General features: G+C 37.6%; 1 protein-coding gene across 2 annotated transcripts; it reads right to left on the bottom strand.

Moving 5' to 3' along the window:
* Positions 1-197: 197 nt before the first annotated feature.
* Positions 198-27,465, bottom strand: LOC132117472 (RING finger protein 145-like). Of its 2 annotated transcripts, none has more exons than XM_059526775.1 (11): positions 27,283-27,465; positions 18,728-18,945; positions 8,529-8,637; positions 8,251-8,342; positions 6,484-6,719; positions 5,318-5,493; positions 3,909-4,049; positions 3,610-3,792; positions 3,126-3,273; positions 1,713-2,069; positions 198-973 (listed from the first exon to the last, which is right to left on the bottom strand). In XM_059526775.1, exons 2-11 carry the CDS (start codon positions 18,909-18,911, stop codon positions 569-571), a joined length of 2,031 nt encoding a protein of 676 aa, XP_059382758.1. In that variant the 5' UTR covers positions 18,912-18,945; positions 27,283-27,465; the 3' UTR covers positions 198-568. The 2 variants fall into 2 exon arrangements, with proteins under 2 accessions (XP_059382758.1, XP_059382759.1); XM_059526776.1 differs by having other exon boundaries at positions 18,728-18,940.
* Between the last annotated feature and the right edge of the window lie 399 nt (positions 27,466-27,864).

The following is a 27,864-nucleotide window of genomic DNA, read 5'->3' as shown; positions in this document are numbered from 1 at the left end:
CAGAATGTTAGCTTGCAATTGCGAAATATATACTCAAAATTCAAATCTGAGATTTAAATGCATAATTGTGATAAAAAGGAAAAAATTACAGGAAAAAAAATTTCTATTCAGATAGAAAACTATTCAGATGTAAACTTAGAGTTCACAGAGAAAAAAAAGGAATTGCAGGATGCAAACTTGTAAATGAAAGATTAAACAAACTCTTTATTCCATGGTGGAAAAAAAAAACCAGAGTTAATATTTTGCAATTTTGACTTTTTTCCTATTAGAATTGTGAGGCAGTCCAAATTGTCATAATTAGTAGCCATTATTTTTAATTTTGTGGTGGGATAAGCTGCCACATAAACAGCCTTTTACTCCATTTAATTATATGGAAAAGTGCAGCTGGAACAACTTTCTAAATATCTTCTTTTGTGTTCCACAAAAATAGTGTGAGTAAATGATGACAGAACTTCTATTTTAGGGTAAACCATCCCTATCATCTCCTAATGCAGTCCTCAACCTCAGCAATATGAAGTGTTTGTGGTGACACTAAACAGGCTGATAAGAGTTGAGGGTTATCATTTGCTCATGAAGAGAAAAGGACATCTGACGTGCTGCAGGAACCATCTTCATTCAGATCAGCATCTGGGCTGGTGCTGCTCTCTGCCGCTGGATCACATTCTTTGGGCTGGATTTTCGAGCTCCCCGGTGGCAAGTCCGATCCAAGCTCTCGCTCGGTTGGGGTTTGCATGGGAGGAGTGTTTTTTGCTTGGGTGTCTTCCTCAGGGTCCAGCTCAACCTGTGGATCACCCTCCTCCTGTTCCACCTCTGCTGGGTTCTGATTGGCAGCTCCTGAAGAGCTTGTTGGCTGTAATTGGCTTTTGAGCTGGCCGTGGCACAGAGGACATGTTTCTTGCACGTACAGCCACTTCTTTAAGCAGGCAGCGTGGAAAAAGTGGCCGCATGGCGTGATGACAGCAGACTTCATATCCTGGAATTGAAGGATGGAAGTGAGAAACAATGTTTAAAACTAGACAGCCAAGATAAGAAGTGAAATTATGAACATGTCGGCAAATGAGGAAATGGTTTAACGGCTAGCGGGAGCAAATTCAGATTCAAATGATGGTGAGCACAAGCAACCACTACTGTATGTAGTGGTATCACTAAGCATGTGCAAAACTACTGAAGCTTGATTTCAGTAAATATTTGGTTACAATTCACAATCTCTTGATTTTAATCAATTAGGATTCAGATTCATGTGGGTATAATATTCATTCCAGTAAAGAACCTTCAATAAAGTTTATTTATTGTCACTGATGTTTCCATGAAGAAACTTTAATATCCATGAAAACCTTTCAGAGCACCAATGGGCCTTCAGATTATTACAATATTCTTCATACTAAGAAAAAATAAATGGTTATTTTTTTATCACTGAAAGCTTCATTGGGGAACCAAAAACGCCTTTCGGAACAATTGTGAAGAGTGCATAGTAAACAAATTCTCTCTTAGTGACACATTAAACCCTCTAACTTGGTATAGAATAAAACAGGGCACATGTAATATTTAACAAATGAAAAATGACAACATTTTAAACTGATCAACACTTCAGTTAGGAACTCCAGTGAAAGTACATAAAACATTTTGTACTAAATTCAAAAAAGACTTTTTAAATGATTCAATGAACTTATGTTGTGAATAAAGGCAGTGAAAACATCTTAAACACTCCGTACCTGAAAGCAGATAGAACAGATGTCATTATGTTGCTGGAGTTGTAATGCAGAAGCAGTGGGCATGTTTTGGATCTTGTGAACTGCATCTCTGCGCAACAGGAAGCTCTGCCAGCCCAGCTGGGCCCTTAGCCACACGTTATAATAAGAGTGAACCAGGATGATGGTGGAGCCCATTACAGTCCATTCTCCAAACAGGGTCTCTGAGACACCATAGGCCACCACACAGACGGCCACCAGGAACTCCAGGAGCCGGTAGGTCCCATTGACACAGTAGATGACTTCATCCATGTTCTCAACAGGAGCCTTACGAATCTCTTCCACCATGAACAGGATGTAGATCAGAAGTGTACCAAGAACCTACGAGAGTGTAATCCATTATATCATATATTAGACATTTAAATTTATATGCATTTATAAATATATACATTATATCTCATTATCTATGCAAAATATTCAAGACAAAAAAAAATAGAATAAAAAGTAATAAAAAATTTTTTTATCTGAAACCGTATATTTTGCTTTTGCCTTAAAGATAGACAACCTATCATAAATGTCCCGTTACTAAAACACAAAAACCTAAACAGCAGAAAAGTGTGTGTCACCATTAGGGATGCACCGATATGAAACGTTTGGCTGATACCGATAACCGATAATTCTTTACATATGAAAGTCGATAACCAATATGTTGCGCGATAAATTGAACAATAATGGAATTACTTTAGTTAAATCATACTGTAAATAAAATTAGAAAAATAAAAGTGGTGGTTATTATTAATACATCAATAATTTTGAGAGAAATATCTTAACACCACTGCTGTTTGAGCTGTGTGAGCTGTAGCTGAAGAGCAGAAAGACCGGTAAACTGAAGCCATAACATATTTACACAAAAAGAAACAAACATGTTATATGCTAGAATGTGTAACTCATGGCATGTCTGCACCCTTGGCTCTTCCTGTAACACCACGCTGCAACACGACAAATATATTATAAATTCACAACGTTTTATCATAATAGTATTCTCAATATGATATATATGACAATCCCAATCATAGTTAATAGTGCGCTAATCTAAAGATGACTACTGATAAATTGCTCTATTTACACTCTATTAGCTTAACCAAAAGCATTCTATATTAGATAAACAAGATATATGTGCATAAACACAATACAATTGCACATTACACAACTGCACAAAAGGCTGCCAATGCACAATGCGGCAACAGAAAAAAAATAACATTTATCAGCCGATACCGATATGGTGGCCAACATACTGTGCATCCCTAGTCACCATAAAAATCAACTGATATATACTATTATACCACTTCATCTTTTAACAAAAATTGACACTGCAAGGAGTGTCTATGCGCAGCGATAGAAACTGTTCATTTGTATTACTCTGTGAGGTTTGTGTACCTGCAGTGATGTGAGGATGCTGGAGGAGATGATTATGAGCAGCCAGAAGTCCATACGGAAGAACTGGCAGATCATGTAAGACATGTAAGCAGGGAAGACCAGCAGGAAAAGACAAAGACTTACTGCTCGGAAGTGCTTCCACAGACTCCTGCAAAAAACCAAAGACAGAAGAAAGGCTCAACATACATGTCCTCGGACAGAAAATATCGGCCCAGAGGATTCTAACGATTTTATTTCCTGATTACAAGACCAATCAAAACTTCAATTAATTAATTTATTAATAAAAAAAATAATAATTAAAAAAGAAAAAAACCCACTAAATTTCCAACCATTCAGAAAATGTCAAAAATCTGCCAGACTAAAAAAATAAAATAAAAATAAAAAAAACCTGTTGTAAATAATGCACATGTGTCTTGTCTGGAAGTTGCAGGAAAACTGTATTCTGATCAGGCGTGAAGTATGCAAGATGTTTTGAGGCTCTTACTTGTCTCTGGAGGCCCCCAGTGCCAGAACTATAGGGTCAGCAATCTCCAGCATGGACTGCAGGATGGAAGCCACCACGACAAAGAGGATGATGCTGAGGAGGAATGCTCTGTGAATGACCTGCAGCTCAATGAGCCCAGTCTGAACAGCCAAGACCAGCAGAGTGATGCCCTCAGTCATTCCCCTGAAAACCAGACAAGAAAACAAACTACTGTATACACTCTTATCTATATTCAAGTCCCTGCAAAAAGTTGTTTTGAAATGGAGCACAGTAAGCATAATTGGTTGGACGTTCCTCACCTGTGCACGGCGTTGTCATTCATGAAAGCTCTGTATCCCTGTAGATAGAACTTGCAGAGGGTGAGGACGCCCAGCGCCACGAAAGACACAGTGAAGACCAGCCCCAGCAGAGAGTAAGGAGTACTACAGCACTCAGCGATACTGCAGAAAACATACACAACCAACAAAACCTTTACATACTGTACGTTACATATTGTTAAACAGGGATTTCGATTTCTACTTCCCTATTTTCCACTGTTCCAAATACATATTGCAATGCATTCTGGTTTATATCTAGCCTAGCTATGCCAATTTACAATTATTCCCATGATCAATTAATCGTTAACCTAATAATTCAAAATGCTTCTACCTCAGGGGCATATAATTACCAGCATTACAGGATGTGCAAAAACTAAAAGGCTACCAAGCAGGATTATAAAATGAATCGACACGATTATGATAGTCACCTTTGGGATTCAGACCGCTGAATGCACCATTTTTAAATGGTATGATGATGCTCATTGTTGCATTTAATTTTAAAAACATAATCAATGTTTGCAATTAACATTATCACCATTTAAAGTAAAATTATCCCAAATGTAGCTCAAGTACACAGGGCTGTGCCAGTAAGCATGACTAACCCACATGAAACACCTTTTTACGTGAACATTGTGAAGTACGTGAAGTACTACGCTTTGTTCACAAGAGAAATAAATATTTAGAAAGCAAATATTACATTGCCTACATTAACCCATACATTTAAATTAAGCTTTGTGTTCTGTTTTGAGTGTTGGTTTGAGTGTTGAATTTCCACAAATTTAACAAATTAAGAATTTGTTCCCACGACTTAATCCGTTTCCTCATGTTAATTAAATCACGGCTACGTTGTACCTTAGATTTAAGACCGTGGCAACAAATTAATAAGTGGTAGGAACTAATAAATTTTAATATTTTCTTTTTATACCCATTTTTTTCCATCATGTCACTCCGTAGCAGGAGTATTTCACACGCGCTATCAGTTCACATTCAGTTCCGCTCTTGCTGACTTGCTTGCTTGTGCGGAAGATATTCACTTTTCTGTCCATTTACAAATGGTGTCAGTTGTTTCGGAATATTGGGAGAAAACATTTTATTTCTATTTTTCTAGATTCTATGTAATGCACTTTTACATTTTGGATCACATCAAAAGCCTATTTTGCACAATGTGAATTATTTGAGCTAGAGATCCAGTCCATCACTGTCACGGCCCTAAGTGCTCGTTTCTTTTTTTGTGTGTGTGTGTCTGCTGCACGCTTTGTGCATGAACACACTGCGCGAACTGAATCGATTATCAATACGTTTTTGATCGTCAATAAATTGTTAGCGTCCTTAATCTAGACGCTATCTTTGTGTTGTTTAAATCAGTGGATTATACGTTGCAGGAGTCAGACCTGGTGAGGAACAGGAAGAGCAGCCTCTCTCTGGAGGGCGGCTGGTCCCGTGTGCTGAAGTAGGTGTAGATCTGCAGTGCAAACAGCACCAGCCAAAAGCACATGAAGAGAACAGGCAGAACCAGCTGATTCCACAGAGACATGCCCAGAGCCAGCAAACCGTACACCTCCACCACCTACAGAACAACACAGGAAGGTTACCTAGGGTTCAAAGACTGGCTGGAAGGATGGGCAAAAACGTCTTTCTTTACTCCACATTATTCACAAACCACTTTTGATAACATTGAAACTTCATAATTCTCATCATCAATTTCTATATTACAAAACACTAATGCTAGCCTAATAATGCAAGTAAAAAAAAAAACTATCAAGCTCAATGAAGGCAATTACACCGTGTAATTAGAAACTAATTTTAAGTAATAGGGCAAAAAATAAAATGCATATATGACAGTAAATTAATTTTTGTTAGAAAAGATTTCTATAAGAAAGGTGTCATTTTGATCTTTCTATTCATTGAAGGATACCGAGAGAAAAAAACTTTTTTAACAAAAAATGAATGATTATTTGGCACCAGATCTGTATACTTTAATGATTTCTGAAGGATCAAATAATACTGAAGTTCAGCCTTGAAATAACAGCAATAAATTAAATTTAAAAAAACATTAAAACAAAAGTTAATATTTTGCAATTTTACTGTTCTCACTGTACTTCTGATTAAATAAATAGAGCTTTGATGAGGAAAATAGACTATTTAAAAAAAAAAAAAATGGTAAAACCAACCCCAAACTCTTCAACGGGTTTTGTCTAAAATATAAAAAAAAAATTAAAACTTATTTTTCCAAAAATAAATTGCAAAAAATTATTCATTTAATCTGCCATGTAGAAAAGTAATTTCAAATTTGAAAAGTGCACATGATGTTGGCGACGACAGCTTTGTGGGCAGCACACTGACGTACAGCGCCATTGCACTTTGGGTGTCCCGGGTTCGAGTCCTGGCTCGTGGACCTTTCCCAATACCTTCCCCCACTCTATCTCCCACTTCTCTCCCTGTCCAGCTACTATCCAATCACACTAAAGTAAAAAAATGCTAAAAAAAAAAAAAATTCATCCCTGGATTGAGGGGGCGGCACATCTTACCCCACTCTCTAGACCTATGACACTCATACCTGCACCAGCTCTCTGTAGGCAGTTTTGGCCAGATTGTATGGCACCAGCAGGTTGGAGGCGATGAAGTAGAGCACCTCCAGACCGGTGAAGATCATAGAGAAGCGGTTGATGAAGACGATGGTCTCCAGGGGCACGAGGCACAGTCTAGCCACTAGGGGGAGCAGATGTGCAGAAAACAGCCAGATCTGTTTGGTCTGCATGACGCAGGAACACAGCGTACACACCACGACCTGACCTGAGGGAGAGGATAGTCTTACTGAACAAACACTAACTCTGAACAAACAAACTGAACAGAAACATCACACTAACACACGTCAATGTTTCCTTTAAAATGCTGCTTTAAATGTTTCCAGTGGGAATGTCCACAATGTGGTCCGCTTTGCCATGTTGACAGGGCACACAAAACATACCTGCTCAATTTGACTCAAAAAAGAGTTAACTACTCAAGTCTACCAGTTTACTCTCTCTTCACTGAAGGAATGAAACTTTTGTATTTAGATATAAAGGATCAAAAAAAAAAATTTCAAATGAATAACTGAATACGTTTTCTTTTCAACTTGGTTGCATTGCACAAATTGTGTGGGTGTTGCTGCCAAAGGGGAGTTAGTATGACATGATATTGTTCACACAGAGCTCTTTCCGGGACTAAGCTCACCACTAATGTTACTTGGTCCCCAACCGGGGATCGATCTGGAATCAATCCCTGGACATGTTTGCATTCACACAGAAGGCAATCCGGCAATTTTCCAGGAACAACGTGCAGTGTGAATGGAGCTTAAGGCAGACGGCAGATGCTAAAGTCGCCACAAGCGTCACGCGTGCTTCAGTATGAGTGGTAAAAAAATGACTGTTGTGATATGGCGCAATAGATAAATTATAATTGGATAAAATTAACTTGACCAAGGAGGGCTGGGGGTGCCGCCCCCTTAATATAATGGCAGGGGAAACACTGCAGTCTGTAGTTCTGATTCAAGTCTGTTTGTCATGGAAAGGGCTGGTTGCATGCCATTCCATTCCTAAATGCCTCATTAGTAAAACTGGAAGTATTTCACAAGTCTATTCATTATCGAATTGAGCACACTGAGTCTTTCAGATTCTGTGTTATAGTTCAGCAGTCAGGTCTCTTTTCCAGCATGGGTAGGAACCAAATTTCAGTAACACAACACCAGTTGCGAGCAGGCATATGCCGGTATCAAACTTTCATGTTGCCGTTAATTGCTAATGCTTTTATGCCTGTATTATCACAATATTGAGAATTAGTTGCAAAAAAAAATAGGTCATAATAAAGTATAACAGGTTTAATAACAAAATTAACTGAACATTTAAATACAAGAAAGCAATACACAAAAAAATGCATAAAGTAAATATTTTACACAGATTAAAGTGCAAAAGAATTACAAAGACTAATAGGTAACACTTTACAATAAGATCTTATTAGTTAACCTTAGCTAATGTATTAACATTAAACACTAAATCTAAGCTTCTCATTCGTGCTTGTTTACATCGGAGTGTACAGGCATTTTTGAAGCAGCATACAGCAGTGTTGTGCATTAAAAATTTGGAATCGTTTGTAATAATTTTTCTCTGTATTTTAAAGTGCCCACGATAGCAATACCATGCATGTTTATTATCGTGATGTATCGCATTACCGAATACCGGCACGTCTAGTTGCGAGTAACTCATCCCTCATAATGCGTCAGGAACAAATTCAGCAGTATAGAGAACAAAATCTGGTGTTGTGTTGGAGCTGATGATGCAGGACGTACCAATGAGTGCTGTGGTAAAGCGGTTCATGGTCAGAGGCTCCAGGTAAAGTGGTCCCTCATAACCAGAGTCCAGCTCTCCACGTACATAATCCCTGCAGGAACACCAGTTATTGAGCACTGTTTGTTTGAAAGTCATTATAACTACTAAACAGTTGCATTAATGGCAAAATGTGTCAAGCACTTTTATTTGTGAACTAGTTTGTCAAAGTGTCAGCATTTAAATCCTAATGGGTCACTGTGTTTTATACAGTCAAGCAAGGGGTGCTGTGAGCACAGACCTGGAGAGCTGGTGTCCAGCGAAGAGCAGAAGAGCTGTGAGCACATAGAGGTAGAGCTGCACCAGATGCTGCCGGGGTAAAGTCAACAACACCAGACTGAGGATGTAGCCTGAAGAAAAGGGAGTCTCAATTACTGACATTCCATTAAATAAACTAACAAACCAGGTGATTTTGCAAACTTGGTTTCACATAAAACAATTTTTTTTAATTATATGTAAGTGTCAATGACAAACAACAGCACGCACAATAAAGGAAAATGTTTTTTATTTTTTAATGCAGTTAAACAGCATATGCCACATAAAAAATATACCCTGTGTGTTTATGTTGATGTCAAAGGGTTTTGCGAAACTTTTATACTATTTTTCAAGAAAAAGTTTCATTTAATGTCTCTAAAATGTCATATGGTCTAACCAATAACATTATAGAAATAACATTTTCCCTACACCTTGAATGCATGTGAATGTACACCTTCCTGGGTAAAACCTTTCTATTAAGGGTCAAATTGACTGACACTATGAAGAAAACTAAATATTCATACAGAAAAAAAAAAAAATTAAGACAATTTCCATCACTTATTACATTACTTTTATTGTTAAAGGTGAATTTGATGCATACTTTTGTTGAAAATTAGCAGATTATTTCATCACTACTTGTAATGACTATTTGCACAGTGAGATACAAATAACTACAAGCCAGCGTGAATAGTATTACTGTAAAAACTAAGTAATAATACAAATGTTTTTAAGCAATTTTTTTATTTTTTTTAAGGTAAGCTTTATTTTGAAATGTGATTCTGATAAACAACCATACAAGACTAGCTCTGTGTCAAGCGATATTTAACAAAATTAACTTGCTAACGCTGGTGATTATAAAAGCAAAACGAAACTGTTTTTTACCTTTCAGTGCTCATTAAAAATGCTTAAGGATTGTGTTACAGCAAACGAAAAGGTACTGATTTCATTCAATTCCAATGGGATTACACAGCATTGTGTTTAGACAACATAAACAAAGCCTATAACTACAAACCAGGATTTAGGCCTAAACTTTAGGGTCAAAAAATTGGGCCAATGACATTATTGGTGTGAAGTTTATTGCAGCAGTAAAGTGTGATCCACCCTGCCTGTTTAACGGTGTCAGCAGCATCTACAGGTCCTTCTCAAAAAATTAGCATATTGTGATAAAGTTCATTATTTTCCATAATGTAATGATAAAAATTAAACTTTCATATATTTTAGATTCATTGCACACCAACTGAAATATTTCAGGTCTTTTATTGTTTTAATACTGATGATTTTGGCATACAGCTCATGAAAACCCAAAATTCCTGTCTCAAAAAATTAGCATATTTCATCCGACCAATAAAAGAAAAGTGTTTTTAATACAAAAAAAGTCAACCTTCAAATAATTATGTTCAGTTATGTACTCAATACTTGGTCGGGAATCCTTTTGCAGAAATGACTGCTTCAATGCGGCGTGGCATGGAGGCAATCAGCCTGTGGCACTGCTGAGGTGTTATGGAGGCCCAGGATGCTTCGATAGCAGCCTTAAGCTCATCCAGAGTGTTGGGTCTTGCGTCTCTCAACTTTCTCTTCACAATATCCCACAGATTCTCTATGGGGTTCAGGTCAGGAGAGTTGGCAGGCCAATTGAGCACAGTAATACCATGGTCAGTAAACCATTTACCAGTGGTTTTGGCACTGTGATCAGGTGCCAGGTCGTGCTGAAAAACGAAATCTTCATCTCCATAAAGCTTTTCAGCAGATGGAAGCATGAAGTGCTCCAAAATCTCCTGATAGCTAGCTGCATTGACCCTGCTCTTGATAAAACACAGTGGACCAACACCAGCAGCTGACATGGCACCCCAGACCATTACTGACTGTGGGTACTTGACACTGGACTTCAGGCATTTTGGCATTTCCTTCTCCCCAGTCTTCCTCCAGACTCTGGCACCTTGATTTCCGAATGACATGCAAAATTTGTCCAAAAGTCCAGTGCTGCTTCTCTGTAGCCCAGGTCAGGTGCTTCTGCCGCTGTTTCTGGTTCAAACGTGGCTTGACCTGGGGAATGCGGCACCTGTAGCCCATTTCCTGCACAGGCCTGTGCACGGTGGCTCTGGATGTTTCTACTCCAGACTCAGTCCACTGCTTTCGCAGGTCCCCCAAGGTCTGGAATCGGTCCTTCTCCACAATCTTCCTCAGGGTCCGGTCACCTCTTCTCATTGTGCAGCGTTTTTTGCCACACTTTTTCCTTCCTACAGACTTCCCACTGAGGTGCCTTGATACAGCACTCTGGGAACAGCCTGTTCGTTCAGAAATTTCTTTCTGTGTCTTACCCTCTCGCTTGAGGGTGTCAATGATGGCCTTCTGGTCAGCAGTCTTACCCATGATTGCGGTTTTGAGTAATGAACCAGGCTGGGAGTTTTTAAAAGCCTCAGGAATCTTTTGCAGGTGTTTAGAGTTAATTAGTTGATTCAGATGATTAGGTTAATAGCTCGTTTAGAGAACCTTTTCATGATATGCTAATTTTTTGAGATAGGAATTTTGGGTTTTCATGAGCTGTATGCCAAAATCATCAGTATTAAAACAATAAAAGACCTGAAATATTTCAGTTGGTGTGCAATGAATCTAAAATATATGAAAGTTTAATTTTTATCATTACATTATGGAAAATAATGAACTTTATCACAATATGCTAATTTTTTGAGAAGGACCTGTATAACCCACACTAAAAGACAGTTCATGCAGACAGGAAGTTGCATCAAACACATGACAATTTATCTCCTGGACTGGCCTGCACATTTCCACTAGGACAGCTCTCTGCTGCAAATATCTTTAGCTGGGTGAGCAGGTCTGGGGAAGATTTTGCCATAAGCAAAACCTTTTTTGTCTCTGGCTGACAAACAATTGCTCTTGTTGTGGTTATTTATGCCTGCTGCACCGAACATGCAGGGAGAATCCAGCATATTCAAAGAGGAGGAAATCTAATACACTGCCCTGGACAGCTATATGAGCATCTAGCTTGCAAGTGAACATCTATAAAGCACTTGCTGATGCTTAAATCATTTTTGATGGAATTAGACATTGGTCTATAGGTGTGTGTGTGTGTGTGTTCTGGAAGCACAGAGAAGCTGTTCTCTCCATACTGTCTACTGAACAATGATTATGCTCATGTAATAGTTCAGGGTATCTGCACATTTTTGATCAACAAATTTAATGACTTTTAAGACCTTTTTAAGACCTTGAAGAATAAAAATTAAGACCATTATCCCGGCAAAATAAATAATAATTATATATATATATATAGTACAGACCAAAAGTTTGGAAACATTACTATTTTTAATGTTTTTGAAAGAAGTTTCTTCTGCTCATCAAGCCTGCATTTATTTGATCAAAAATACAGAAAAACAATATACACTACTGGTCAGTAATTTGGGGTCAGTAATTTTTTTTCTTTCTTTTTAAAGTGTTAAATTGATAAAAAGTGATAGTAAAGAAAATATATTATTAGAATATATATTATTAGAATTTATTTATTTTGAATAAATGCAGTTCTTTTTAACCTTTTATTCAACAAATATATTAGACAGCAGAACTGTTTCCAACACTCATAATAAATCAGAATATTAGAATGATTTCTAAATGATCATGTGATAGACTGGATGTTACATGTGACACTGAAGGCTGGAGTAATGATGCTGAAAATTCAGCTTTGCATCACAGGAATAAATTATTTTTTTAAAGCATATTCAAATAGAAAACTATTGTTTTAAGTTGTAATAATATTTCACAATATTACTGTTTTTTTCTGTATTTTTGATCAAATAAATGCAGGCTTGATGAGCAGAAGAAACTTCTTTCAAAAACATTAAAAATAGTAATGTTTACAAACTTTTGGTCTGTACTGTATATATATATATATATATATATATATATATATATATATATATATATCATTTATCATATTTTTTTTATTTATCATTGCGTTCATTATCGCAGATGAATCGCCTTCGATAATTAACGTGATATTGCGTAGCTTGTAAGTGATCTATGGCTCGGTCTTTTAAAAGCCGCTCCATTTGAAAGCAGGTGATGGCGATTTACCGCTAATCAGGGAATCGGCTTTACTGACAAAATGCGCGTGACGATCACATGCGATATTTCGGCCATCCCTACAGTAGATTTTTAACACCAAAAGAATGTTTGCGTTGTTGCAAGCAGTTAGTAAACCTGACCTTTGATAAACTATACACTATACAGTGCAGGAGAATTACAAGAGAAATATTTCTGACTTATCACCATATAGTCCCCCTCAGCGATAGTAGACAGTGTGATTCAGTTGATAAGAAAATACTTTAAACTGTGGTCTAAAAAAAAGATTACATCAGATACTGTCACATTTTTGCCATTAACAATATTGTAACAATTTTTCTCTGTGGTACCCAAAATGGTATCAAATACAGATTCTATACAAGGTAATGAGAAGAAATCGCTCTTATCTCAAATAATGCTGTAAACTACTAACTCTCTCAGTTTGTACATTACTACATTGCAGGGATATGCCGGCATCAAATTTTCCTGTTGTGATCAATTGCTCATGCTTTTATCACGGTAAACGGTATTATCACGGTATTGAAATTTAGTTAAAAAATAAAGTGCTCATAATACAGTATAACAGGTTAAAAAACTGTTTTTCTTATAACAAAAACAACAGAACATTTAAATACAATAAAGCAATACAGAAAAAATATATAAAGTTAAAAGTTTTGCACAGATTAAAGTGCAAAAGAACTATAAAGACCCATAGGTATCACTTTACAATGAGATCTCATTAGTTAACCATTAACATTCACAATGAGCAATAGCTACATTTGCTACAGAAGTTATTTATCTTTGTTAAAAAATAAAGGTTTTAGTTCATGTTAGTTCATTAAATAATAGTTGCAACTTTAGATTTTATCAACATGTTATTAAATATTGGAATACCTAAAATGTATGAATGTTCAGAATAATTTTTCATTGGCAGTTTATGTTAACTAAAAAATGTGTTAAAAATGAAGCCCTTATGTAAAATGTAAATTAAAACTAAAAAAATCAAAACCGTTTCAAACAATTTCTATGTCATGTTGTAGTCCAGATTAAAATAGCCTATTAAGACTTAATACTTAAGTATTTGGCACTGTGATGAACATCATAGAAAATACACAAATCTGATTGGCTATTTAAAATTATTAAATACGTTTTAGAAAGTAGGGCAGCTGGTTTATTTGTGGTGTTTCAAGGGTAAGGACTGCATTTTCTGCAGTTTATCTCCATCTGCTGTCAGAGAGTGAATGTGCTTTCATTCAGCTCGTCCCTCACGTGTTCCTCCATGTGCTTCTCATGCTTGCTTTTTTACATCAGAGCGCACAGAGTCTTTCAAGCAGCAGACAGCGGTGTTGTGCATTTTGACCAGTTGATGGGAATAGTAATTCTTAAAATGCATTCCAAATTCTGAGTAATTTGTAATTATTCACGGTATTTAGAAGTGATCACGATAACATTATTGTGCATATTCATTACCGTAATATATCGCATTACCGAATACCGGCACAAGTCTACTTCATTGAAGTGATTTGTAAATTTTACATAAAGCAGCATACATATACATATATATATATATATATATATATATATATATATATATATATATATATATATATATATATATATATATTATATTATATATCCCTTACTGTACCGAAAATGAACCGAACCATGACTTTAAAACCGAGGTACGTACCGAACCGTGATTTTTGCGTACCATTGCACCCCTAATATATATATAACGGTACACAAAAATCACGGTTCGGTACGTACCTCGGTTTAAAGTCACGGTTCGGTTCATTTTCGGTACAGTAAGGGAAAGAAATGCAAACATTAAACTGCAGGTTGTTTTTTACTATACACTTTTTTTAAAAATACTTTTTAATAAAATATGTATAAAATAAAAAAAGAATAAGAAATAAAATACTGCTGCAAAGTTGCAAACTGCTCCACTAAATAAAATACTCTCAGTCTCAAACCAATATCATATAATAAAATATAATGAAAAATATAAATAAATAACTATGATTACAGTGCAGCATTACCAATCCCAGCTTGTAGGCCTGCTTTACCAGAATCGTGCCTGACGCGGTGCTGGCGCGCTGCTGTTACTGTAGGTGACATAGAGGGAGACCGCCGACAGACCAGGATCTTGTCTTCATGACAACAATATCTATACTTCATGTTGAGCATAAATATAAAGCCTACTGATAAAGGACACAGTCAATAGTATTGACGGCAAAATAGACTGTTTGACAGGTGCAATATTTGAAAATCGATAATTATTAATTTAATTTTTTAAATTACATTTATATCTGAATTTGTCAATCTATAGACCTATAGACTTTCAAACATCTTTCAAACATCAAAGTGTCATGAATTAATATGCATTTGTGTACAAAATTACGCTTGCCTATCGTGTGAAAAATAGGCGTCTGTTCTATTTCTAGCATGCACGCATTTCCCACGCGGCTGAGATGCGCCTGAGATGCACGTCTCACGCAGGCAGTCTGCATGCTCTAACCTGTTAACATGGGAGCCGAATTAAAAACGGACACGCCACGCAGTTGAGAAGCTTGCGCCACGCATCCAGTGTGTCGCCGGCCTTAGAATCATCTGCAGGGCGGTATTTGCGCTGAACGCGGAGACTTCCGCCACTTAATATGTTCGTTTGGAAACACGAAAATGTACTTATGTTCCGCGCACAAAATATTGCATTCCGTCATTCGGTACACACGTGCACCGTACCGAAAGCCCTGTACCGAAACGGTCTGGTACGAATACACGTCCCGTTACACCCCTAATTTTATATATATATTAATATTTATATTTTATATTTTTAGTATTGTAGAATAAAAAACGTCCTATAACAAATGTGTATTATAACACTTGAGTTTCCACTCCAGTATGTGGTTGAAATATAAACAATTTAAACTGCAGATATCATACTTTTTTCATGATGGATTTATTCAAACCTGCATGATATGTAATACAGTGTATCAGTTTAGCAAGATACTCCTTTCTACAGTTAATTTATCTAGCTAACTATTGGGTTCATGGACACTGAATATCTTATGAGAAGTACTGCTCACAAGCTTTTTCATTAATGTCCTGAAACATTTCAGTAAGTAGCTTTCAGCATGCAAAGTTGTTTCTTTCAGCATGCAATCTGATGTTCATTCATGTTTATTTCATGCAGTAACTGGTCATAAAGAGGACTGTGTCTTCCGGGTTGTACTGAGGCATATTTATTGTTTAAATTTTGTGATTAAAATTGACAGAATTAGAAAGCGGAGTCTGATGTTCCACTTCAGAAGTAACAAGCAAAGCCTATTAGGGCTGCACGATTAATTGAAATGGAATCGAAATCGTGATTTGACTGAGGCTGAGATTTTCATGCGTATCTTTTAAAATGACGTGACATACAGCCAAGTATGGTGACCCATACTCGGAATTTGTGCTCTGCTTTTAACCCATCCAAAGTGCACACACACACACACAGCAGTGAACTCACACTGTGAACACATACACTAGTGCTGGGCGGTAAACCGGTTCATACCGAAAACCGGTGTCTATTTTCGTTACGATGTTAATTTTTAATATAACTCCATACCAGTTTATTTAATTACTCAACGTTCGGAACGAACGTTATGCTGCGCCGCGGCCGCTCGACACTGTTTCAGATGGACCCTTTACAATGTTGCACTTCTAAGCAGCGACTGCGATGTGTGGTGAGGGTACACCGTAGACAGGGGTACATACAACAGCAGTGTTCAGGTGTTACGTTATAACGCCTGTTTCACACAGTCGTATTAACGGATTACAGCTGCACGAGGTGTCAGTGCAGCGATTGTTAACGTACTGAGTCTATTTTTGCTGTGCTGCAGGCACTGAATTAAAGTGAAAGCGCATTGTTCGTGGGAAAAATTAACATGGATTGACATGGAAACGCAGTCACATGGGTTTTTGGCTAGGTTTAAAACAAGAAAAAGGGCACTTTTAGATAAACAAGGAAAACAATATATATGTTCACTTTTATGGAAGCAGAAAAACAAGGTTCATTAAGACCTGTGGGATTGCATGTGATAAAGATTTAAATGCAAAATGCATGAGACTGTTTCTGTCTGTGGTGTTTTCATTTTAGATTTTTTAACCAGAAAAGCAGAAAAACAAGGTTCATTAAGACCTGTGGGATTGCATGTGATAAAGATTTAAATGCAAAATGCACGAGACTTTCTGTCTGTGGTGTTTTAATTTTACATTTTTTAACAAGAAAAGTAGGCTAATTATTGTGTTTAAATGTTTTGCCGCTTGCTTGAGCAGCTTATTATACAAACCTAGAAGTAAAATGCATGAAAAAATGCGTTGTTTATATTTATTGAGTGTAAACTAATGTCTATATGAAAGATTGTTACTGTTCTGTGATAAAAGACTTAAAATATATATACTTTTCTTTTACATGATATGAAATCAAAACAATGAACAAATGTTGTGTTTGTGGACTAAACCGACGCGGATCAGTAGCGGACTGCAAACACGTCCTGTGTGAAAACACAATGAGTCCGTGCTGCGGACTGCATATGCACTGCAGGCAGATTATGCATATATAATATCCATTTTATGCTGTCGGGTTAAAATTGTCGCCAAAGGCAATTTGCTCCAGCACCTTAGCCGCAAGCACGTCTTGGAATATCAACCAGCAGAAAATGCATTGTACACCTGATTATGCATTAAAAAAAAACGTCATAAACCGGAAAACCGGTATAATTTTGAAAAAAAAAAAAACGGTATATACATTTTTGGTCAAACCGCCCAGTACTATTTTATCCTCATCTTTTATATTTATATAACGTACAAAAATGTTATAGTGTTGTGTTCTAATGTTTACATTTTGCAAAACAACTTTTTTTTAAAGAGGTAGTCACATTGTTGTTAGTCTATTACTAATAGAGTACTGTTTGCAAATCCTGAATACTGAAAAAGCACTGTTCTTGTATTAAAATAAATATTTAGTACAGTAACTTGGTTCATGTTTAAATCAATAAATGTCTCATATCTTTATGTACTAGTAATTCCATACAATAATAGGTCAAATGCAGCAATATAAAAGACCAACTGGACCTTCTTTGCCAATTTGCACACATTTCTTTAAAGGATTGCAAAATTATGGTCTGAATATCGATATCGAGATATTGAAAAAAAATATAGAGATACACATTTTTGTCAATATCGCCCACCCCTAGTCACTTGTGGTCTCCGGTCAAAAATGGCTGACCATAGAAAATAATCAGGAAGTCGACAAACACAAAAATTCTCAAAATTCCTAGAATTTTTTTGTGTATAATCTACAAATCTGCCACAATGCAGAAATGAGTACACATCAATGATAGGGTGAAACTCTAAAACTGTTATGACTGTAAGACAGCAAATAGGCCGATGTAAAATATAAGCAATAATTTAACTACAATGCAGTAAAAAAAAGGACAGCAAGGAAGCAGTTACAATTTAAAACATCAGGAGTGCAAAACAGACAAATCCACTCACACACACACACACACACACTCACAAACACACATACACAATTATACACACACACTCAAATGAATTGGTATAGCTATAAACATATAGCCAAAAACAGTCATAAAACTGAAATAAGAACAAGATGGAATAAGCTCCGATAAAACATTCCTGTTCATTTTGGTTACGTTTTTATAGAATTTTAATGTTTTGTGTAACAAAATGCTTTCTGTGTTCAGGTTTGACTGTAGTAATAATAATTCAAAAACTGATGCTTCAAATCAACATTTTAAACCCCCCAAAAATTAAAGGTATTTATGTCTAAAAACAATTAGAGAATTTATAGGCCATTTTATATAGAGATATATATGAATCCATGGGCTAAACCATGGAATTGCAGATGTTTTTCTTATTTTACTCCCACCAGATGGCACTAATCTGGTAAAAAAAAAAATGATTTTACTGTGTTGACTATTTTAATATGAAATACTGCATTAATTGAGAAGACTTTAAAGGAGTTTGTTCGATGAGCATTTCCGGTTCAATGTCATTCAGTGCTTGTTGTATAGACAGGAAGTGGTTGCTTGTGTTTGGACCTACCGACATAATGCAGGTACAGGGCAATATATTTGTACTGGAAGAGAGGGTTATTGCTGAGACTGCTCCTCTGTATTTTCTGGAAGAAGGAGCTGACGTCCCAGCGGTACAGCACCTCTAGCAGCATGATGCTGGGGATCCGCAGACCCACGTTTAGAACCGCCTCCACACGGGCCTTCATCGCCATGACCAGCAGGGCACTGAACAGGCCTCAACCTAAACTGAGAGACAAACATGATTTTAAAATAGAGAACAACAGTGCTATCCTATTAAAACCACAGTTTTTTAGTCTTTGAGGAACTAAATCAAGACACCCAGATGAGGTAAGTTTATATTTCAACCTGAAATTTGACTAAATAAATAAATAAGCATAATAATAATATTGCATATTATACATAAGAAAAAAATTATATACAAACTGCTTTGAGTGTCCATTTTTATATACAACCCAGGTTTTAGTTGAGTGTTGATTATACATCTATTTAAAAAAAAAAAATTCTCATTCATTTCATTAATTCACTTTATTTATAGAGCACTTTACAACTACACCTGCAGACCAAAGTGCTGCACAATCAAGAAATACCTCATTAAAACACACAACTTAAAAACAACACACATCCTATTAAACAACAAAGACTAGCCCACCCCCTTAAAGGCTAAAGACAAGTAGTTTCTGATTTCAAGGCAGGACTCCACATACAACACTAGGGCTGGGTATTGTTCAAAATCTTTTGATCCTGTGCCAATTTCGATACCTCAGTTTCGATACCGATTCCTAACGATACTTTTTTCGATACCATATGTTTTAAAATCCATTTCAACATCAACACAAATACATTAAACACAAAACTTTTATTTTTCACCTTAATTAAAACAAATTCTAGTAACACTTCACACTCAGGATAACATTATGAATACAACTGGTTGTGCTTTTTGGATAGGGGTGCGCCATTCAGGGGCGGACTGGCCCTGTTTTGATGTCATTTATTAATTTAATATTTAAGTAAACAGTTTGGGGATTTTAACCAATAGGGCAACTGATCCTCCGTTGAAAAATAAAAAAGAACAGCAGCTGTTCATTTAGCGACTCCTAGTGAGCGATACATGCTCATCAAGACACAAACATTCTTCTAGAACTCACACTTTGCATTCAGTTAGCAGATCCATACAAATCATGCATGAAATAGAAGTTTATAAACTCAAACGATAGCTTTATGTGCTTTACAGATGAACTTGAAGTCTTTATTCATTCGAGATTCAATAATAGATAATCTTTGGCTCGGTAATACAAGTTCATGATCCGATTAGTGAACCGATGATTCTTTTAAAATAATAATTTATTTTGTTTAACGAAACCCATGTGGAGACCAGTGTTTCACAAACTGGATAGATCTGAGCTGCAGGGTAGAGGTCTTCACGGGTCCAAAAATTTGTGCCGAACCCGAAAGAGACCCATAATGTACTACACCGAACCGACCCGGACCCGTCTAATATTTCAAAAGCTGGACCCGGACCCGTGTAGATCCGAGAAATGCCTACCCGGACCCGTATATTATTTGAAATCCCAACCCGCCGGGAAGACACAGACCCGACTTGACCCGACTGTCACATATTCCACCATAAATTGCTATTACAAGTGAATCAACCTGTTGCGAAAAATACAGCTTTTTGTCTTACCTAATTTAAAGAGCCGTAGTCTCTCTTCCTTGTACCTGACTGCCTGTGATGCATTTACAATCCTCCGACAAGAAAGTTATTCATGTTATTCCTCTCGTTATTCCAAGTCCAAGCTGAATCCACTCATTATTTCAGCTTCAAAAGTCCTCTTGATGTCACGGTGACGGATGACAAATGCAACTGTGCACATGTACATTCTGACTCGAGTTTATTCGCATAATAACCTGAACTGTTTGCCCTTTTGAACTATAATAACGATCGCTCGTGCAATGCCATGGCCGCTGACGTTATTTATTTGCTATCATCTGATCTCTGTGCTCTCTGCTCTGCATCGAGTCTGAATCTGACCACTTAAACTTTAAGATTAAACGGTTCATTTATAATATTATAAAAATGGGAGAAAATGTAAGACGCGGTTTGGCGGTCGAAGTGTCCCTCACTGGTTGCAATAGAAACATGAAATGCGCTCGAGACTGCACATGCGTGCTAGCTGTATCAACCTAAAATGCTTTAACGCAATTTGAGCGTCATAGAAAACATTCATGTGACAGTTCACCTCAGATTGTGTTGCTGATTTGAAATGTATTAAATATGAGTGTGTCATGTCTGCAAGCATTAATACCGTGCGTGCACTTGTATTAACCCTGAGTCTGCGCGCTCTGCTTCTTTTTTTTGGCTCACTCTTTTCTTTTCCTAATTTTACAAGTTGCAAGTTACAAAAAACACAAGCAGTCTTTGATCACGGCCGGGTGTTCTCCAAGTCAGATGACTCCGATCGCACGGGTATTACACACAATGTTAAACAGACCCAGGACCCGAGGTAATAGATTCGGACCCGACCCGGACCCGGCTGATCATTTAAAATATAGACCCGAACCCGTACGTGTCCCGGGTCGACGGGTCTCGGGTGCACTGTGAAAACCTCTACTGCAGGGCTCGCAAAATCGCTAGCCTGACGTCCCGGGGCTATAGGGCTCGGGCGCCGCGTTGCATTCTGGGATGTGGCAGCCATGTTGATAGCCTCGCGAATGTAAACATACAGCAAGTTGAACGAGAAGAAGCAAAGTTGGGAGAAAGAAAAAAGATAAAATCATGAAAATTTGTGGGATTTATAGGGATACGCTAAATATGGATGCCAGAGACCGGTATGTGGACAAAATCGGCACTATTAACGGTTTGGATCCATATGAAATTCCCAACAAATAGTGGAGTACCGACGATGACTTGCTGCCGCACTTTTGCATTACAGATATCTTCAGCTACCTTGTTTGTTTTGTGAGCGCCTACACTTCAGAATAGTTCCGAAGCTATAAGTCATTGGAGTCTCATGTACAGTTCACAAATGGATGGGTTCAGGAGTTGCAGATCATAAAGCCGGCAAACACTATACAGTAATCCGGACAAAGGTAAGCTGCGGTCTACCTAGCTGCTAGTTTAGTAACTGTTAGTGCTAAAAACCATTCACACATGGACTTTTAAATGTGTTTCAAAAGTGTAGTAAGTAGCTGTCAACCCTCCCATTTTTTCCGGGGTTCTCATGTATTGGAGCTCTTTTCCCGCTGTCTTCCCGTTTTAGTATTTTCCTGTAAAATATCCTGTTAGCCCTTCCATCAGACCTGTCAAGTCTCTGTGCTGTTGTCCTGTTGCTACTCCTTGCTATTCCAGCGAACAGATGTTTTCAAAGCATCGTTTTGCTTACTTGAAAGCAACCTTAGCATGATGTTGGGCTTTTTAAGATAGCGTGGTTGTTGTGAGGGCACGATTTCACGCCAATCTGTAAGCAGTCATGTCAGACCTAGCTTCACAAATCACTTAACGTTAGTTAATGCAGCAGTTTTGTAGTACAAATTTTTTATGTCAGCAGAGGGAGAGCAACAGAAATATGAATGTTGAAATTACCCGTATTTTGGATGAGTAACCCGGGAAATTTCCCTTATTTTCAATGTTGACTTAAGCTATATAAATGAATATTCAGATGTTATGGTCTCCGTGGTCGCGCCTCCAAGCAGGAAAGCGGTGGAAAGTTAATCCATTCTCATTTTATTTTCCCCATGGCGATTATATGTTGCGCTGTTACACCCCACAATACAGCAACGGTTTACCATGGTTGAAATAGATTTTTAATTAATCAAATTAAGACGGATGGATGAGAGGGAGTACGTCTAAACACTGCGCAGTAGTCCGAGTAGCAGTAAAGGAGGCCATCAACACGGCAGCCACGCCAATAATGACGTCACGACGCCCAAGCCCTATTGTGTTTTCCAGTCCGATGGGCTATCGTGAATAGTGTAAAATTGTAAATATATGTAAATAATATATATGTATAATATAATATAATATATAAAAGAATATATGTAAAATTCCTAACTTGATTCGCGTTGTTCACTCACTTGAAGGGGTGAAACAGATCGTAGCTGATCGTTTGCACTTGTTTCTAAATATTGCTGATTCAAGCGTTTTAAACAATTCGCACGTTCGGAGCTTGTGCTCAATCATTCAAAGCACGCGCTACGAGCAGCATTTTAGACAATGCGCGTACAGAGAATGAATTCATCTTTCGCATATCGTGACTTCTGAATGAACACATACACACACAATTATCTCAAAATAATTGTCTCTGCAAGTATTCTCGTAAACAGAGTCGGTTACGTTTTAAGTGAACGTATACAGTGGCCTGCTGGCTTAGAGAACTTCGCCGTACCAGATAAATCTGTCTCTCCCTCTGTTTTTTAGACGACGTGAAGGGTCGTGTTTTAAGATACGCAATGGAGTAGACCAAACTAAACAGGGAGGGAGGGCAAAACATTCATCCAAACAAATGCTTCATTAAATTGGTGGTATTGCCGGCTTTGGTTGCAATACTCTTATCGCATACTTTTATAAAGTGTAGCCAAACTTTAGACCTCTTTGGCATTGTGAAACAGAAACGTTTTGAGAAAAAACAACTACACTTGTGTTGTGTGACTGCGAGTATCTTCAGAAATCCTCCCCGTCACGTCACGCGGTGGTGGACAGCCAATCAAGGCAAATTTAGGTCTTTACATGCACGTATGCTACAAGCTCACACAGACACAGCCGCTTGAAAAAAAATAAAATAAAATACGGCCGCTTGGCTTTTGGAACCGAAATTTGGCACCGAAAGATAAATAATTTTTCGATACTCATAGTATCAAAGTTTTTTGTTCGATACCATAAAGGCATCGAAGTTCGGTACCCAGCCCTATACACCACATTGCAATAGTCCAGACGAGACAAAACATATGCATTAATAACCTTCTCTGGGTCTTTCCTTAACAGAATAGGCTTTAGTCAAGCAATAGACCTAATCTGGAAAAACAAATCTTTACTATATCATTAATCTGCTTGTCAAATTTCAGCTCTGGATCAAACACCACATCTAAGCTCCTTATTTGGTCATGGCAATAATCGGACCATGAACCCACAGATGTGATCATATCTAACCATCCTCTGGCAGGGCCAAAACACAATCTCAGTTTTACTCTGGTTAAACTGAAGCAGATTTCATCCAGCTCTTAACCTCATCTAGACATCCAAATAGCAAATTAGAACCCTTGTTCTCTCCCACTCTCGTAAGCAAATAGATCTGTGTATCATCCGCATACAAATGGTAAGACATCCCGTATTTTGTAAAAACTGAGCCTAGGTGCAACATATACAAGGAAAATAAAATGGGGCCAATAACAGAACCATGGGGGACGCCACAAGTAAGAGGGGCACTGCTGTTGAAACAAAGTTACCATACTTTACAGAGAATGATCTATTTGACAGATAAGACTTTATCCACTCTAAAACCGTCCAAAAATTCCAATTAAAGGTACAATCTGTAAGATATTTGCAGTAAAATATCAAAAACCACTAGGCTATTGTTATATATTTTGTCCAGCTGATTACTAACAATATCTCTAATTTTTTCAACTAGTTGTAAATCATGAGAAAATTCCCATTCTAAACAGTGACACGGGGTAGTGCAGTCGCCTGTCAATTACGTTAGTTACCCTTTGTTGACAATGACGTTAGTTACCGCCTTTACTAACGTAGAAACCACATGACAACAGTGTCGTGGACAAATGCGGAAGAAGCTTCGCGACAAACTTCAACTAGAAAGAGGCTTGTGTTTTAATCGACAGGTGAGTTGTTTTTATTCGTATCTTAACAGAAAACGTATGCTATTATAACGAACAAGATTAGTATTATGGGGCATACACGCCAAACACGGGGCATCGCGTCTCTAGACCTGTGCGAGGTCGTGTCTGATCCATAGTCTGACTGCGTCTTTGCATTGACTTTTTATGTAATCTACTCACGCAAATCGTTGAACTTGCGTTAAATCCATGATTTATCTTTCCGTCTGATTGATGGCCGTCAGCGGTTGGGTAGAAGACAACAAATCCCATAATTCTTCGCTCCTTCTTAGCGTCATCAAACCACGCGATTGTTATTGTTTTGATAGTGCGCCCTCTAGTGGCAGGTCCTAAAACCTGTACCATTAAATGGGATAACAGCTTTCTAAGAATCACATGGTGTATTGTGTCAAAAGCTGCACTTAAGTCCAATAAAATCAGAGCTGCCCCGTTACCTGCATCTCTGACTGTACGTGAACAACTCTTAAAAGTACAGACTCAGTGCTGTGACCTGCCCTAAAACCAGACTGAAATTTGTCTAAGATCAAATACCTACTTAAAAATTACATTAACTGGGAATAAACCACCTTCTCTAAAATCTTTGATAGACATGGTAGCTATGGGATGGGCCAATAATTCTTTTTTAAATAACCGCCTGCTTAAGGCCAGTTGGATAAACTCCATTAAAAGACTATTGTTAACAATAGAAGTAATACTCGGCCCAACAACATCAACCATCTCCTTAAGAAGATGTAAATGAACCACATCGCAACGACCAGGTGTAGGATTCAAATGCATAATGAGGATGTAGGCAGACTAGTTCTAATCTTTTCTTCTTTTTCCACAAAAAATATACAAAACATTTCATAAACCTGCAATGAGGGGGTCAAGGTAGAACATCCACTCGGATTGAGAAATCTATTAATTGTTGAAAAAAGGGCTGCAGGGCCATTATGCGTCACATATAATGCCTCAATAACACTCAAGAAATAATTCTGCCTTGCAGTTCTCACAGCAGCCTGGTTGTCTGAAAAACACCACCTCATGAATTGAAGTGAAACCTGTAGCTTATCCTTTCTCCATTTCCTGCATTCCTGCATTGTTCGGGAGGCAGACACACTCTTGCAGTTTAAATCTAGATTAAAGACCCATCTCTTTAACCTGGCATACACATAACATACTAATATGCTTTTATTATCCAAATCCGTTAAAGGATTTTTAGGCTGCATTAATTAGGTAAACCGGAACCGGAAACACTTCCCATAACAACCTATGTACTTGCTACATCATTAGAAGAATGGCATCTACGCTAATATTTGTCTGTTTCTCTCTTGTTCCGAGGTCACCGTGGCCACCAGATCCAGTCTGTGTCCAGATCAGAGGGTCACTGCAGTCACCCGGATCCAGTACGTATCCAGACCAGATGGTGGATCAGCACCTAGAAAGGACCTCTACATCCCTGAAAGACAGCGGAGACCAGGACAACTAGAGCCCCAGATACAGATCCCCTGTAAAGACCTTGTCTCAGAGGAGCACCAGGACAAGACTACAGGACTAGGACAATCTGACTTTGCTGCAGCCTGGAATTGAACTACTGGTTTCGTCTGGTCAGAGGAGAACTGGCCCCCCAACTGAGCCTGGTTTCTCCCAAGGTTTTTTTCTCCATTCTGTCACCGATGGAGTTTCGGTTCCTTGCCGCTGTCGCCTCTGGCTTGCTTAGTTGGGGACACTTCATCTACAGCGATATCGTTGACTTGATTGCAAATAAATGCACAGACACTATTTAACTGAACAGAGATGACATAACTGAATCCAATGATGAACTGCCTTTAACTATCATTTTTGCATTATTGACACTGTTTTCCTGAATGTTGTTCAGTTGCTTTGACGCAATGTATTTTGTTTAAAGCGCTATATAAATAAAGGTGACATTGACATTCCTGCCTCAGAGAACAAGTATAGTTGTTAAGCCATGGAGCTGGATTTAGTTTAGGTTTCCTAACTTTATATGGGGCCACTACATCTAAGATCTCGGAGCAAACAGAACTGAACAATATCAACAGCTCATCTGTTATTTGCAAACATATGAAACAAATAATAACCCAAATGCTTTGAATATGACATTATCACCAAACAAAATCATAATACATCTCCAAAACCACAGTAATACCCTATCCTATCTTTAAGAAACCGTGGAATACCTACTTCTCGTATTACCACCAGATGGGGAGAAAAAACACTACACTTACATAACTATACTCTTAAGTCAACAATATAGTCAAATAATTGTGCGATGACGAAAATATAGTGTTGTATTTAAACTCACGTGGACTAGTTGTTGTCATACCTGTCGTGTTAAACGTGTTTGAACTCTAGTAACCCCGACACATCAACAGTCACAGTTTAACACGGGACACATGTGGAATACTGAAAAGATAAACCTTATACAGACACAAATATTACATTGTTGAGACGACAAAACACGGGTTAAAATGTGAACCAGAACAATAATAACTGACTTTCGGAGTTTGTGCTGACTAAATGGTATCTTAATAACTAGGTAAAGTTTATATTTAACCACTTCAGAGGTCTAAAAACACAAACAAATAATGTTTTTGAGGTAAATGTGTTAAATACGTAGAGTTAAATTATTTTAAAATGTAACTAACAGTAACATTACAGAACTGTGCCCGTTCTTCCCTTACAAACGCTTCGATAGTTATGATAAAATATACTTACACGTTGGTTAATCACTTCAAGCTGTTAGATTTCGTCTTTGGCTGCGTCTCTGGATGAGTATAAACCATTTTTAGCACCGATGTCTCGACGTTATCCGTTTGTCATGGTCAAATCAAAAGCATAAGAGACGGAGCATCTAAATTCACTCAAGCAGCCATTACGCACACACTGTTTGAGTACGCACCGCGCATGCGCGATTTTGAATAACGGAGATTAACCGCTAGGTGGCGCTTGTCTAACAGCTACTATGGCGAAGGCTTGGCTGTAATGAATAGTTCAAATGACAAATTTGAAAAGAAATAATTAAGAAGAGAGCGCATAGATTCGAGGACCGAACTTGGATCAGAGTCTTTATCGAAAGCTTCAAGATGAGTAATGCGAGGTCCCCAGTTATACCTCTAGGTCTAGAGATTGGACTAGATCATGAATATTAATTAATCGTGTTGACGTTTACGTAATCTTCCTGGAGAGTAGTGACGTAATTAAAATTCATGAGCCAACTATTCGTATATTTGCTTTCTCAACATACAGCCTAGAAGTTGACAAGTAAATAGTGTAGTGTTTTAAACTGCATTTATACTT

This window comes from Carassius carassius, chromosome 36 (assembly GCF_963082965.1).
Source record: "Carassius carassius chromosome 36, fCarCar2.1, whole genome shotgun sequence".
Taxonomy (NCBI): Eukaryota; Metazoa; Chordata; class Actinopteri; order Cypriniformes; family Cyprinidae; genus Carassius; species Carassius carassius.
The sequence above is the reverse complement of the archived record's forward strand: the minus strand, read 5'-3'. Positions and strand labels throughout refer to the sequence as shown.